The sequence below is a fragment of the Palaemon carinicauda genome, chromosome 37 (genome assembly GCF_036898095.1).
Source record: "Palaemon carinicauda isolate YSFRI2023 chromosome 37, ASM3689809v2, whole genome shotgun sequence".
Lineage (NCBI taxonomy): Eukaryota > Metazoa > Arthropoda > Malacostraca > Decapoda > Palaemonidae > Palaemon > Palaemon carinicauda.
Genome location: NC_090761.1, coordinates 29,075,518 through 29,088,140, shown reverse-complemented (window position 1 = coordinate 29,088,140; position 12,623 = coordinate 29,075,518). Strand labels below are relative to the sequence as shown.

The following is a 12,623-nucleotide window of genomic DNA, read 5'->3' as shown; positions in this document are numbered from 1 at the left end:
CAATTACTTTTGCTGTTAAAGCTTACAAAATATAACTCTCCTTCTAAACCTTCATATCTTTTGTTATTCTCTTCTCCCATCCATAAAAACCATAAGCCTAGCTGCTTTCCACTGACCCTATCCTCTTCCAGTTGGATGATAATTATTACTTTGAAAGCGGTGATAAGTACAGTATATTTTACGTTTTGTAATCTGTAATTTGATCTTTGAATGTTGGTATTAGGTGTTCTGCGTAAATAAGTGTTTGTGAAAGTTTGCATAAAAAAAAAAATATACAACTCGCCTATCATTTCCAGACTTTGTATAAAAGTATGTAAGTTTTTCTTTCATTATTCTTCATTGAAGACATTTTACATCAAGTAAAGTACATACTGTTTATCCCTCAAAGAGGCAATTTAGAGATTTCTTTTAGTTGTGCAATGATCTGGCTTGATGAGTGAAAGTGTGTTATTGTGGTTTACTTCTCCCATTGAAATTTTAATGTTCTCAATTATTGAGATTATATTGATTCGACCCATTGAAGGAGTCCTTTTTTCAGACAATTTTAACCGCTGAATTGAGAATTGCTGGTTTTGGAGCTTTTTACTCATTCTTCGTGTTTTCAATGTAAAAAATGTAAAAGGTTACTGCTCATTTCATCTTTGATGACACACACAGAATAGTCTAGCCTATTCTTTACACATTCTCCTCTTTCCTCATACACTTGACAACACTGAAATTACCAAACAATAACCTTAAAAGGTTAACAACTGCACTGTAATTGTTCAGTGGCTACTTTCCACTTGGGAAGGGTAGAAGAGACTCTTTAGGTATGGTAAGCAGCTCTTCTAGGAGAAGGACACTCCAAAATCAAACCATTGTTTTTAGAACTTACCTGGCAGTTATATATACATAGCTAATAATCTCTATTTCGGCAGAATTTTTCTAAACGTGGCAACTGCCTTGTGGTGGTTGGGTGGTTACACCCCCCCGTTAAAGGGTGGTAGGAGGAATCATTCCCGTTTTCTGTTCTTCAGTTCATCTCTGCCGGCCGGATCGACAACACGTTGGTCCGTCATTAAGAGTTTTTCTTCGCTTTCCCTGTATCGGTGTACCAGTCTGCTATTTGGTGAAGTACTCTGATTTGGGGTTTTGGCAATCGTGTTTTTGTTATTTCTTTGCTTTCTTGCTGTTTTCATTATGAGTGAAAAAAGTCATTACCGTGTCTGTGCGAATGAGGAATGTAAGGTGAGACTACCGAAAATGGCGGTAGACCCTCACACCGTGTGTTTGAATTGTAGGGGTTTTGTTTGTGCCCTTAATAATAGGTGCGGGGAATGTAAAGTTTTGGATGAAAAGGATTGGTTGATTATGAAGCGCTATGTGCGTAAACTAGAGCTCGATAGAGTTAGGAGAGCTTCTAGGTCTAAGTCTAAGTCTGTTAGTGGTAAGGAAGACGAACTTAGTGTAGATTTATCTTTTGAACCTATAATTGATTCCTCTTTGGAAGTTGATCCTTCCTTTGAGTTAGTAACTCCTGCACCTCCTACAGGATCCGTATCTGCGGATGACCCTCGGTACGCTAGTTTGGCTGCCGAGTTGAAGGCCATTAAAGAACAACTGGAGGCCTTTAAAGGTAAGGATAGTGAAAGTGCTTGTGTTAGTGCAGTGGAGGTGGCGACTGACCGAACCTGTCATTACCCTAGGCCTAGACCTCTACCAAGCTCCCAGGACCAAGGGAGAAGGTACGTCGACAACCGAAAGGTGGTGAGAGGTACGTACCCTCGGTCAGCCGTCGCCTCAAACAACCCTGTTGCCGATTCCCAGGCTGTTCTTGACCGTCACGGAAAAGACGTGTCGGATGTGTTATTTTCTTCTCCGAATTCGCCCAGACGTAAATGGAAGTTTGAAGCGTCTAGACCTACTAAGAGGAGATGGAACCGCGACGAACTGTCTCGTTCTTTCTCTCCCGGTTCTAGTAGTTATGAACCTTGTCCGTCGGAGGATGATTTCGACTCCGTGCCTGTGAAAAGGGCGAAGCCTAAGCCTACTGCCGAAGATCCTCCCACTTCTACGAGTGTTATTCGTCAACCCTCCCCTTCAGGGCCGCAAGACCCAGCTGATGTTGCTAAATCCTTTATGTCTGTCATGCAGGAACAACTTTTTACGTTAGTGCAAGCATTTAGCTACCCTCATGCCCAGTCTGATAGACGTAAAGACGACTCGTTACCTATTAAGAAGTCTGCTTCTAAGAGAGAACGGAGTTCTTCTCTAAAGAAAACTTCTCCCTCTCTGCGCCAGGATGAGGAATGTGTGCTTTCACAAGGCGATACTTCTTCTCGATACCAGGACGATACGGTTTCTCGTTCTCGATACCGGGATGATACTATCTCGAACGATACTGGTTCTCGTTCTTGATGCCAGGATGATACCGCCTCTCGTTTTCGATGCCAGGACGATACCGCCTCCCGTTCACGATACCAGCACGATACCTCCTCTTGTTCACTTCACCACGACGATACCGCCTCTCGTTCACTACGCCAGGACGATACCGCCTCTCGTTCACGACGATACCGCCCCTAGTTCTCGACACCTGGACGATACCGCCTCTCGTTCACAACGCCATGACGATACCGCCTCTCATTCTCGACGCCAAGACGATACCACCTCTCGCTCTCGGCACCAGAACGATTCTGCTTCTCATTCTCGGCGCCAGGGCGATACCAGCCTGCCTCTTCAGGACGATACTGCCTCTCGTTCCAAGGATTCTTCTAGCGCTGGGCTCCAGGATGCAACCCATCTTTTGCAGGACGATTCCTTTGATTTGCCATTGTCGGATTCTAAGGAACCTTCTTCTCGTTCGAAGGATGTTGCAGATGTGGATCAGGACCTCGAGGAGGTTTCTGATGACGATGATAAACCTGCCGACGCTGCTGCAGATTACAAAGTTCTCTCTCGCTCCCTTCTTGAACTTTTTGGAGAGGAATTCCAACCTGCTGCCCCTCAATCTCCTCAATCCCAATTTAACAGAAAGAAGGCCAAGAAACAGTCGGCCTTCATCAAGATGAAACTGTCGATTTCCGCAAAGAAGGCTCTTGCGAAGATTGATGACTGGATGAAGGAGCAGAGACAAGCAGTTAAGACTTCCTTCTCGTTTCCACCAGCTCGTCTTGTTTCAAAAGCTGGTATGTGGTATGAAACTGGGGAACCTTTGGGTCTGGGAGTGCCTCCCTCCTCCAAGGGTGACTTCTCTGGCTTAGTGGACTAATAGAAGGCATGCTCTCAACTCAGCCAAGGTCATATGGTCGATGTCGGAGCTGGATCATCTCGTCAAAGGTATTTTTAGAGCCTTTGAGATTTTTAGTTTTCTAGACTGGTCGCTGGGGACTCTGGCAAGGAAAACTGACCGGATGGAAGGAACTCGGGACCTTACCAGTATTATGTCCTGTATGGACAAGGCCCTCAGAGATGGGGCGAATGAGTTGGCTGCGCTGTTCTCAGCTGGGATCCTAAAGAAGAGAGCCCTGCTTTGCTCTTTTACTTCAAGGTCTGTTACCATTGCGCAGAAGTCTAAGCTTCTTTACGCCCCCCTGTCTCAACATCTTTTTCCCGAGTCCCTGGTTAGAGACATTACGCTTTCACTAGCCCAAAAAGCCACCCAAGACCTTTTATCTCGTTCTGCTCGTAAGCCCTTGGCAGCCACTCCTTCTTCTTCGAAACGAGAGGAAAAGAAATTCCGGCAGGACTACTTCTTCAAGACCAGATTTTAGAGGAAGAAGGCAAGAATCAGGACCAAGATCTACCAGGGGTTCGTTCAGACCTCGCTCCAGAAAATGAAGTTCGTCTCCTCCAGACAGTAGGCGCAAGACTGTCAGGTTTTTGGCAGTCTTGGAAGAGGATAGGGGCGGACACCTGGTCCCTCTCAGTCATCAAGGAAGGATACAAGATCCCCTTTCTGAAGAAACCTCCTCTCGCAGATGCTCCGCTGGCCTTAGTAGCCCGGTACACAGATCCGGGGAAACAGAAGGCCCTAATAGACCTAGTCGACCAAATGCTAGACAAGGGAGCGATAGAACCGGTTCGGGATCTATCCTCCCCAGGCTTTTACAATCGCCTGTTTCTAGTCCCCAAGAACTCGGGCGGATGGAGACCCGTCCTGGATGTCAGCTCTCTCAACGTCTTTGTGGAGAAGACAAAGTTCTCCATGGAGACGACTCAGTCGGTGCTGGCATCTGTACGTCCAGGGGACTGGATGGTGTCCCTCGACTTGCAGGACGCGTACTTCCATGTCCCCATCCATCCGACTTCAAGGAAGTACCTGAGATTTGTAATGCAGGGCAAGTGCTTCCAATTCAGAGCTCTTTGCTTCGGTCTCAGCACGGCTCCTCAAGTCTTCACCAGGATAATGGCGAATGTGTCAGGCTGGCTGCATCAGGAGGGGATAAGGATATCCTTCTATCTGGACGATTGGCTGATTCGTTCACGATCGAGGGAGAAATGTCTGGAGGATTTACGGAAGACTTTTATGATGGCTCAAGATCTAGGCCTGGTCATCAACAGGGAGAAGTCTCAGATCAAGCCGAATCAGACTATTCTCTATTTGGGGATAGTTCTGAATTCAGTTCTTTTTCGGGCTTCTCCCTCACAGGAAAGACAGACCAAGTGTCTCGAAAAAGTCAGAACTTTCCTGGACAAGAAGAGGTGCTCAGCGAAGGAGTGGATGAGTTTGCTGGGGACTCTATCCTCCCTCGAACAGTTTGTCTCTCTGGGGAGACTCCATCTAAGGCCTCTACAGCACTTTCTTTCGAAAACGTGGAACAGAAAGACGCAGGAAGACTCCTTTTCCTTCCCCATTCCAACAGAAGTCAAGAATCTTCTGAAGTGGTGGCTGGATCCAGCCTTGTTAGGGGAAGGGATCTCCTTACACAAGAAGAACCCAGACCTAGTGTTGTTTTCAGACGCATCAGAGTCAGGTTGGGGGGCAACACTAGGAAGCAAGGAGGTCTCAGGCTATTGGTAAGGAAATCAGCTGGAATGGCACATCAACAACAAGGAGCTGATGGCCATTTTTCTGGGGCTAAAGGCCTTCAAAGACTTGGTGTCTGGGAAGATTGTGGAGGTCAACTCAGACAACACCACAGCTCTTGCTTACATCAGGAAGCAAGGGGGGACTAACTCTCTGTCTCTGTTCGAGACAGCAAGGGAGCTCCTTCTTTGGGCGAAGGAGAACAAGATAGGTCTGCTGACGAGGTTTGTTCAGGGACAGAGAAATGTGAGGGCGGACATGCTCAGCAGGAAAGGGCAGGTCCTTCCCACAGAATGGACCCTCAACCAACAGGTCTGTCAGAGTCTCTGGAGGCTGTGGGGGAGACCCCTCATCGATCTTTTCACCTCCAACTTATCCAAGAGGATCCCCAACTATTGCTCCCTGGTTCCGGACAAGGAGGCAATAGCAGTAGACGCCTTTTTGATGGATTGGACGGGGATGGACACTTATGCTTTTCCCCCATTCAAGATCATCAATCTGGTAGTCAGGAAATTAGCCCTCCTCGATTCGGGACGGATGATCCTGATAGCTCCTTTCTGGCCGATGAGGGAATGGTTCACGGAGGTGGTGGACTTGTTGATGGACTTTCCAAGAAGCCTCCCTGCAAGTCCAAATCTGCTCAGACAACCCCACTTCGAGAGGTATCGTCAAAACCCCCTCGCTCTCAATCTGACTACCTTCAGACTATCAAGAAGGTCGTCAGATCGAGAGGCTTTTCAACGCAAGCTGCGAAAGCTATCGCCAGAGCGAGGAGGGTCTCTTCGCAGAGGGTCTACCAGTCCAAGTGGGAGACTTTTAGAGCTTGGTGTAGGAAGCACAAGATTTCCTCATCCACTACCTCTGTGAGCCAGATTTCGGATTTCTTGTTGTACCTCAGGCAGGACGCTAAGCTGGCTGTGTCCACTATCAAGGGGTACAAAAGTATGCTCGCTTCAGTCTGTCGGCATAGAGGCTTGGACTTGTCTCGCGATAAGGACTTACATGACCTCTTGAAGTCTTTTGAGACGACCAAGCAGACCCAGTTAAAGCCCCCTTCTTGGAACCTTGATGTGGTTCTTAAATTTCTGTGCACCAAGAGATTTGAGCCCATCTCACAGGCTCCCCTTAGGGAGGTTACGAAGAAAACCCTCTTCCTTTTGGCCTTAGCAACAGCTAAAAGAGTCAGTGAAGTCCATGCAATTGAAAAGCAGGTAGGCTTCAATCTGAATGGGGCAGTTTGTGCCTTAAGATTAGACTTCCTCGCTAAGAACGAGAACCCTTCAAAGCCCTGGCCAAGGACCTTTGAGGTTCCTAACTTGACTAACCTAGTGGGTCAAGAGCAAGAGAGGCTCCTCTGTCCAGTACGAGCCCTCAAGGCCTACTTGTCTCGCACAAAAAATGTGAGAGGCTCTTCTAGCTCCTTGTGGTGTTCTGTGAAAGATCCTCAGAAGCCCCTTTCCAAGAACGCTTTGTCTTTTTTCCTGAGGGAAGTTATAAGAGAAGCGCATCTCTTGTGTGAGGAGGAACACTTCGGACTTTTAAAAGTGCAGGCTCACGAAGTGAGAGCCATTGCGACCTCGCTTGCTTACCGCAAGAACATGTCGGTCAGACAAATTATGGATGCGACATTCTGGAGGAGCAACTCTGTGTTCGCCTCTCATTACCTCAGAGAGGTGAGAGTGGATTATGAGAAATGCTATACCTTGGGCCCATACGTAGCTACGGCTTCTGTATTAGGCAAAGGAGTTACTACCTCCCCTCAACCTTAGTTTTGTATACTTGTGCGTAGGTTGGTGTTTTTATTGGTTGTCTGAGGACTTCGACTTGTGTACAGTCACCTCAGTCTAGTTAGATAATTTTTATCTACTTTGCAAAGGTTAGGTGGTTGGTTTTGGTAAGGTTGCAGTTTTTATATTGGGCAATAGGTAGTCCTAAAGTCTAGTCAGATTGTTGGTCTCACCCCGTTGACAGACTCGATTGAGTGTTTTCAGCACTGCAGGTCACATCCTGGCTGACACTCCTAAGGGAAAGCGACTCAAGAGGCAGGAACCTTTGAAGTCAGCTACCTTAGCAGGTAAGGAATCAAGGTGTTTTTTTTATCCTACAACTTTTTTGGTTGTTTCCCCAACGATGTTTACTGTCTATCACCCTCCTCCAAGTGTGTTAATCAGCTATGTATATATAACTGCCAGGTAAGTTCTATTCATAAAAATGGAGTTTTTATGATAAAACAAAGTTTTATGAATACTAACCTGGCAGTTATATATACATTCAAAGGCCCACCCACCTCCCCTCAGGAGACAGGTCGGGCATAGATGAACTGAAGAACAGAAAACGGGAATGATTCCTCCTACCACCCTTTAACGGGTGTAACCACCCAACCACCACAAGGCGGTTGCCACGTTTAGAAAAATTCTGCCGAAATAGAGATTATTAGCTATGTATATATAACTGCCAGGTAAGTATTCATAAAACTTTGTTTTATCATAAAAACTCCATTTCTCTAGTCTTCAGTAGTGCCTTAGCCTCTGTACCATGGTCTTCCACTGTCTTGGGGTTGAGATCTCTTGCTTGAGGGTACACTTGGGCACACTATTCTATCTTGTTTCTCTTCCTCTTGTTATTTTGAATTTTTATAGTTTATAGATGAAAGATTTATTTTAATGTTATTATATTTCTTAAACTTCTCTTGTAGATTATTTCCGTGTTTCCTTTCATCACTTGGCTATTTTTCACAGTCGGAGCCCTTTTGCTTAGAGAATTTTGCTTTTCCAACTAGGGTTGTAGCTTAGCAAGTAATAATACATACATATATACATATACCAAGGCACTTCCCCCAATTTTGTGGGGTAGCCGACATCAACAAAGAAACAAAAACAAAAAGGGGACCTCTACTCTCTACTTTCCTCCCAGCCTAACAAGGGACTCAACCGAGTTCATCTGGTACTGCTAGGGTGTCACAGCCCACCCTCCCACATTATCCACCACAGATGAAGCTTCATAATGCTGACTCCCCTACTGCTGCTACCTCCGCGGTCATCTAAGGCATCGGAGGCAGCAGCAGGGCCTACCGGAACTGCGTCACAATCGCTCGCCATTCATTCCTATTTCTAGCACGCTCTCTTGCCTCGCTCACATCTATCCTCCTATCACCCAGAGCTTCCTTCACTCCATCCATCCACCCAAACCTTGGCCTTCCTCTTGTACTTCTCCCATCAACTCTTGCATTCATCACCTTCTTTAGCAGACAGCCATTTTCCATTCTCTCAACATGGCCAAACCACCTCAACACATTCATATCCACTCTAGCTGCTAACTCATTTCTTACACCCGTTCTCACCCTCACCACTTCGTTCCTAACCCTATCTACTCGAGATACACCAGCCATACTCCTTAAACACTTCATCTCAAACACATTCAATTTCTGTCTCTCCATCACTTTCATTCCCCACAACTCCGATCCATACATCACAGTTGGTACAATCACTTTCTCATATAGAACTCTCTTTACATTCATTCCCAACCCTCTATTTTTTACTACTCCCTTAACTGCCCCCAACACTTTGCAACCTTCATTCACTCTCTGACGTACATCTGCTTCCACTCCACCATTTGCTGCAACAACAGACCCCAAGTACTTAAACTGATCCACCTCCTCAAGTAACTCTCCATTCAACATGACATTCAACCTTGCACCACCTTCCCTTCTCGTACATCTCATAACCTTACTCTTACCCACATTAACTCTCAACTTCTTTCTCTCACACACTCTTCCAAATTCTGTCACTAATCGTCCAAGCTTCTCTTCTGTGTCTGCAACCAGTACAGTATCATCTGCAAACAAAAACTGATTTACCTCCCATTCATGGTCATTCTCGTCTACCAGTTTTAATCCTCATCCAAGCACTCGAGCATTCACCTTTCTCACCACTCCATCAACATACAAGTTAAACATCCACGGCGACATCACTCATCCCTGTCTCAGCCCCACTCTCACCAGAAACCAATCGCTTACTTCATTTCCTATCCTAACACATGCTTTACTACCTTTGTAGAAACTTTTTACTGCTTGCAACAACCTTCCACCAACTCCATATAACCTCATCACATTACACATTGCTTCCTTATCAACTCTATCATACGCTTTCTCCAGATCCATAAACGCAACATACACCACCTTACCTTTTGCTAAATATTTCTCGCATATCTGCCTAACTGTAAAAATCTGATTCATACAACCCCTACCTCTTCTAAAACCACCCTGTACTTCTAAGATTGCATTCTCTGTTTTATCATTAATCCTATTTATGAGTACTCTACCATACACTTTTCCCACCGCACTCAACAAACTAATACCCCTTGAATTACAACACTCATGCACATCTCCCTTACTGTTATATAGTGGTACAATACACACACAAACCCAATCTACTGGTACCATTGACAACACAAAACACATATTAAACAATCTCACCAACCATTTAAGTACAGTCACACCCCCTTCTTTCAACATCTCAGCTCTCACACCATCCATACCAGATGCTTTTCCTACTCTCGTTTCATCTAGTGCTCTCCTCACTTCCTCTCTTGTAATCTCTCTCTCATTCTCATCTCCCATCACTGGCACCTCAACACCTGCAACAGCAATTATATCTGCCTCCTTATTATTATCCTCAACATTCAGTAAACTTTCAAAATATTCCACCCACCTTTTCCTTGCCTCCTCTCCTTTTAACAACCTTCCATTTCCATCTTTCACTGTCTCTTCAATTCTTGAGCCAGCCTTCCTTACTCTTTCACTTCTTTCCAAAACTTCTTCTTATTCTCTTCATATGAATGACCCAATCCCTGACCCCACCTCAGGTCAGCTGCCCTCTTTGCCTCTTACCTTGCGCTTTACTTCCACATTTTTCTCTCTATATCTTTCATACTTCTCTACACTCTTACTCTGCAGCCATTCTTCAAAAGCCCTCTTTTTCTCTTCCACTTTTACCTTCACTCCTTCATTCCACCATTCCCTGCCCTTCCTCATGCTGCCTCCAACAAACTTCTTGCCACACACATCACTTGCAATCCCAACAAAATTTTCTTTTACTAACTTTCACTCCTCCTCTAAATTACCCATTTCTCTTACTTTCACTTAGTCATATGCCATTTTCAACCTTTCTTGATATTCACTTTTTACCCCCACCCATTTTATTAGCTCTTCAACCCTCACTAGCTCCCTTTTACATCCACCTACTCTATTCCCCCACTCTTTTGCTACAACTAATTTTCCTTCCACCAAAAAATGATCAGACATACCGTTAGCCATAACCCTAAACACGTGCACGTCTTTCAATCTTCTAAACGCTCTTTTAGTTATCAACACATAAATCCATTAACGCCCTTTCTACCACTCTTCCATTTGCAACTCTTACCCATGTATATTTGTTTTTATCTTTGTTTTTGAAAAAGTTAGAACTTATCACCATCTCTTGCTCAACACACATATCTACCAGTCTCTCACCACTCTCATTTTCACCTGGTACGCCACACTTCCCAATGACACCTTCTACCTCTCCAGCACCCACTCTAGCATTTAAGTCACCCATGACAATTACATAATTCCTTCTACCCAGTCCTTCTACATACCTAGTTAATTCATTCCAGAACTCATTACGCTCTTCTTCACTTTTCTCACAACCTGGCCCATGCGCACTGACAAAAGCCCAATATTCCCTACCCAACCTAACCCTTACCCACATTAACCTAGATGATATCTCCTTCCATTCCACTACTTTACCTGTCATCCATTCACTCAGCAATAAAGCCACACCTTCTCTTGCTCTTCCCCTTTCAATCCCAGACACTCTACCAGACATTTCACCAAACATTACTTCACCTTTCCCTTTTATCTTTAATTCACACAAAGCCAATATATCCATCCTTCTATTCCTAAACATACTTCCAATCTCACATCTTTTACTCTCTATCGTACTACATCCACGCACATTCTAACACCCCAAAACTAGTGTGGGGAGCAGTCACTCTCCCCCCAGCTCCACTTCTTTGATGTCTCACAGGATTATTATAATAATAATAATAATAATAATAATAATAATAATAATAATAATAATAATAACGACAACTTGTAGTGACCCTTGTCCTTTAGTGATCGCTCAGTTGAAGGTGAAACATTCTTGTAACGAAGTCTTTCATCACGACTTCGACAACGACAACCTCAAAGACGACGGCGACGACGATATCCTACAGTATTGTTTTAAGTGACGCCATAATAAGTATTGTTCTATTGCTTAGAATGTTTTTACCATCATGCTCTTTTGGGCTTGTAAGGGTTTCTTACTGTGGCTGGGATGAGCCATACATCCATATAAACTCTTTATCATTCAATTTGTTTTTAGTTATTTTTTGTCTATGCTTCAAAATACTGTATTAACTTTGCTATATTTCTGTTTCATTTGTTGGATTTGGAAAAGAGGAAAATTAAAATTCTATTATAAAATTTATTGCCACACAACTTATGGTAATAGTAGAAGTGTGGATATTTAAGATATGTCTTGATCATAATTTCATACATGGATGCTCCTTTTACCCAATTTTTTGTTTGTTTCAGGTGAGCTCGAGTCTATGCGCCATCTAAAGTCTGAGGTCAAATCTGTTGCCAAAGAAAAGGAATGTGGATTGATGTTTGAAGACCAGGAGGTTCGGTTTGAAATAGGAGACACAATAGTATGCTACACGGTGAATCAAGTAAAACAAGTAACAGATTGGGATCCCGGATTTTAATTGCATTACATTTGTAAATGTGTACAGTACATTGTTTATATGGAATTATTGTAGAATTACATAAGAGAAAAAAATTGACTTTTATATTTTCCACCTAAAGATTTTACATATTCATTTCACTAAGTATTTTTCCCTAGTGATAATTACAAAATACTGTATAAGTTAATTTCTGACGAATAATTCTATTCCTAAATGCAAAGTACATGAAAACTAATGCCAGGAATTTTGTACAATGGTTGTTTTAGTCACTGACAAAATTGTTAGTGACACTACAATAATATTTTGACATACAAGCACTCCAACATACGAGCATTCCGAGATACGGGCCAGCCTCCGAGCAAATTTTGCCTCGAGATACGAGCAAAATCTTGAGATATGAGCACGCTCACAGATGCTAACACTAAGTGGCCGAGTATTTGTGAGTGCTCTAAGCCAGCATCAATCCTTCATTTCATGTGATCATCAACTTCAGTACACATCTCCCAAGTTGTCTCTGCATTATTTACATGATTTTAACGGTATATTTGTGAACATTTTTCATGATAAGTGATAGATCCTGAGAAAGCGATTGGTAATGTTGACAATGAGGAGAAAAACTCATGATGACGACAAACGTGAAGCATGAAATCATCGAGAAACATGAGCGTGGTGTCCACGTGAGTGAGTTGGCAGGCTTTTAAGAGCTGAGTACATCGACGATATGTACAATCCTTAAGTTAATTTTTAATTTAAGTGTTACGCTCTGTAAGAAACAGTATGAATATGATACCGTTCATGTCTCTCCTTCCCTTCCTCCCTCCCTGCTCCTCTGCACACACCGCCGTTAGCC

General features: G+C 43.8%; 1 protein-coding gene across 1 annotated transcript in view; it reads left to right on the top strand.

The window, feature by feature from the left end:
• Positions 1–11,869, top strand: part of mIF2 (mitochondrial translation initiation factor 2) — a 168,436-nt gene extending 156,567 nt beyond the window's left edge. The window contains exon 14 of the mRNA XM_068360953.1: positions 11,622–11,869. Coding sequence (XP_068217054.1) covers positions 11,622–11,794 — 173 coding nt within the window. The 3' untranslated portion in view covers positions 11,795–11,869. The remainder of the gene's footprint in view (positions 1–11,621) is intronic.
• Positions 11,870–12,623: the final 754 nt, after the last annotated feature.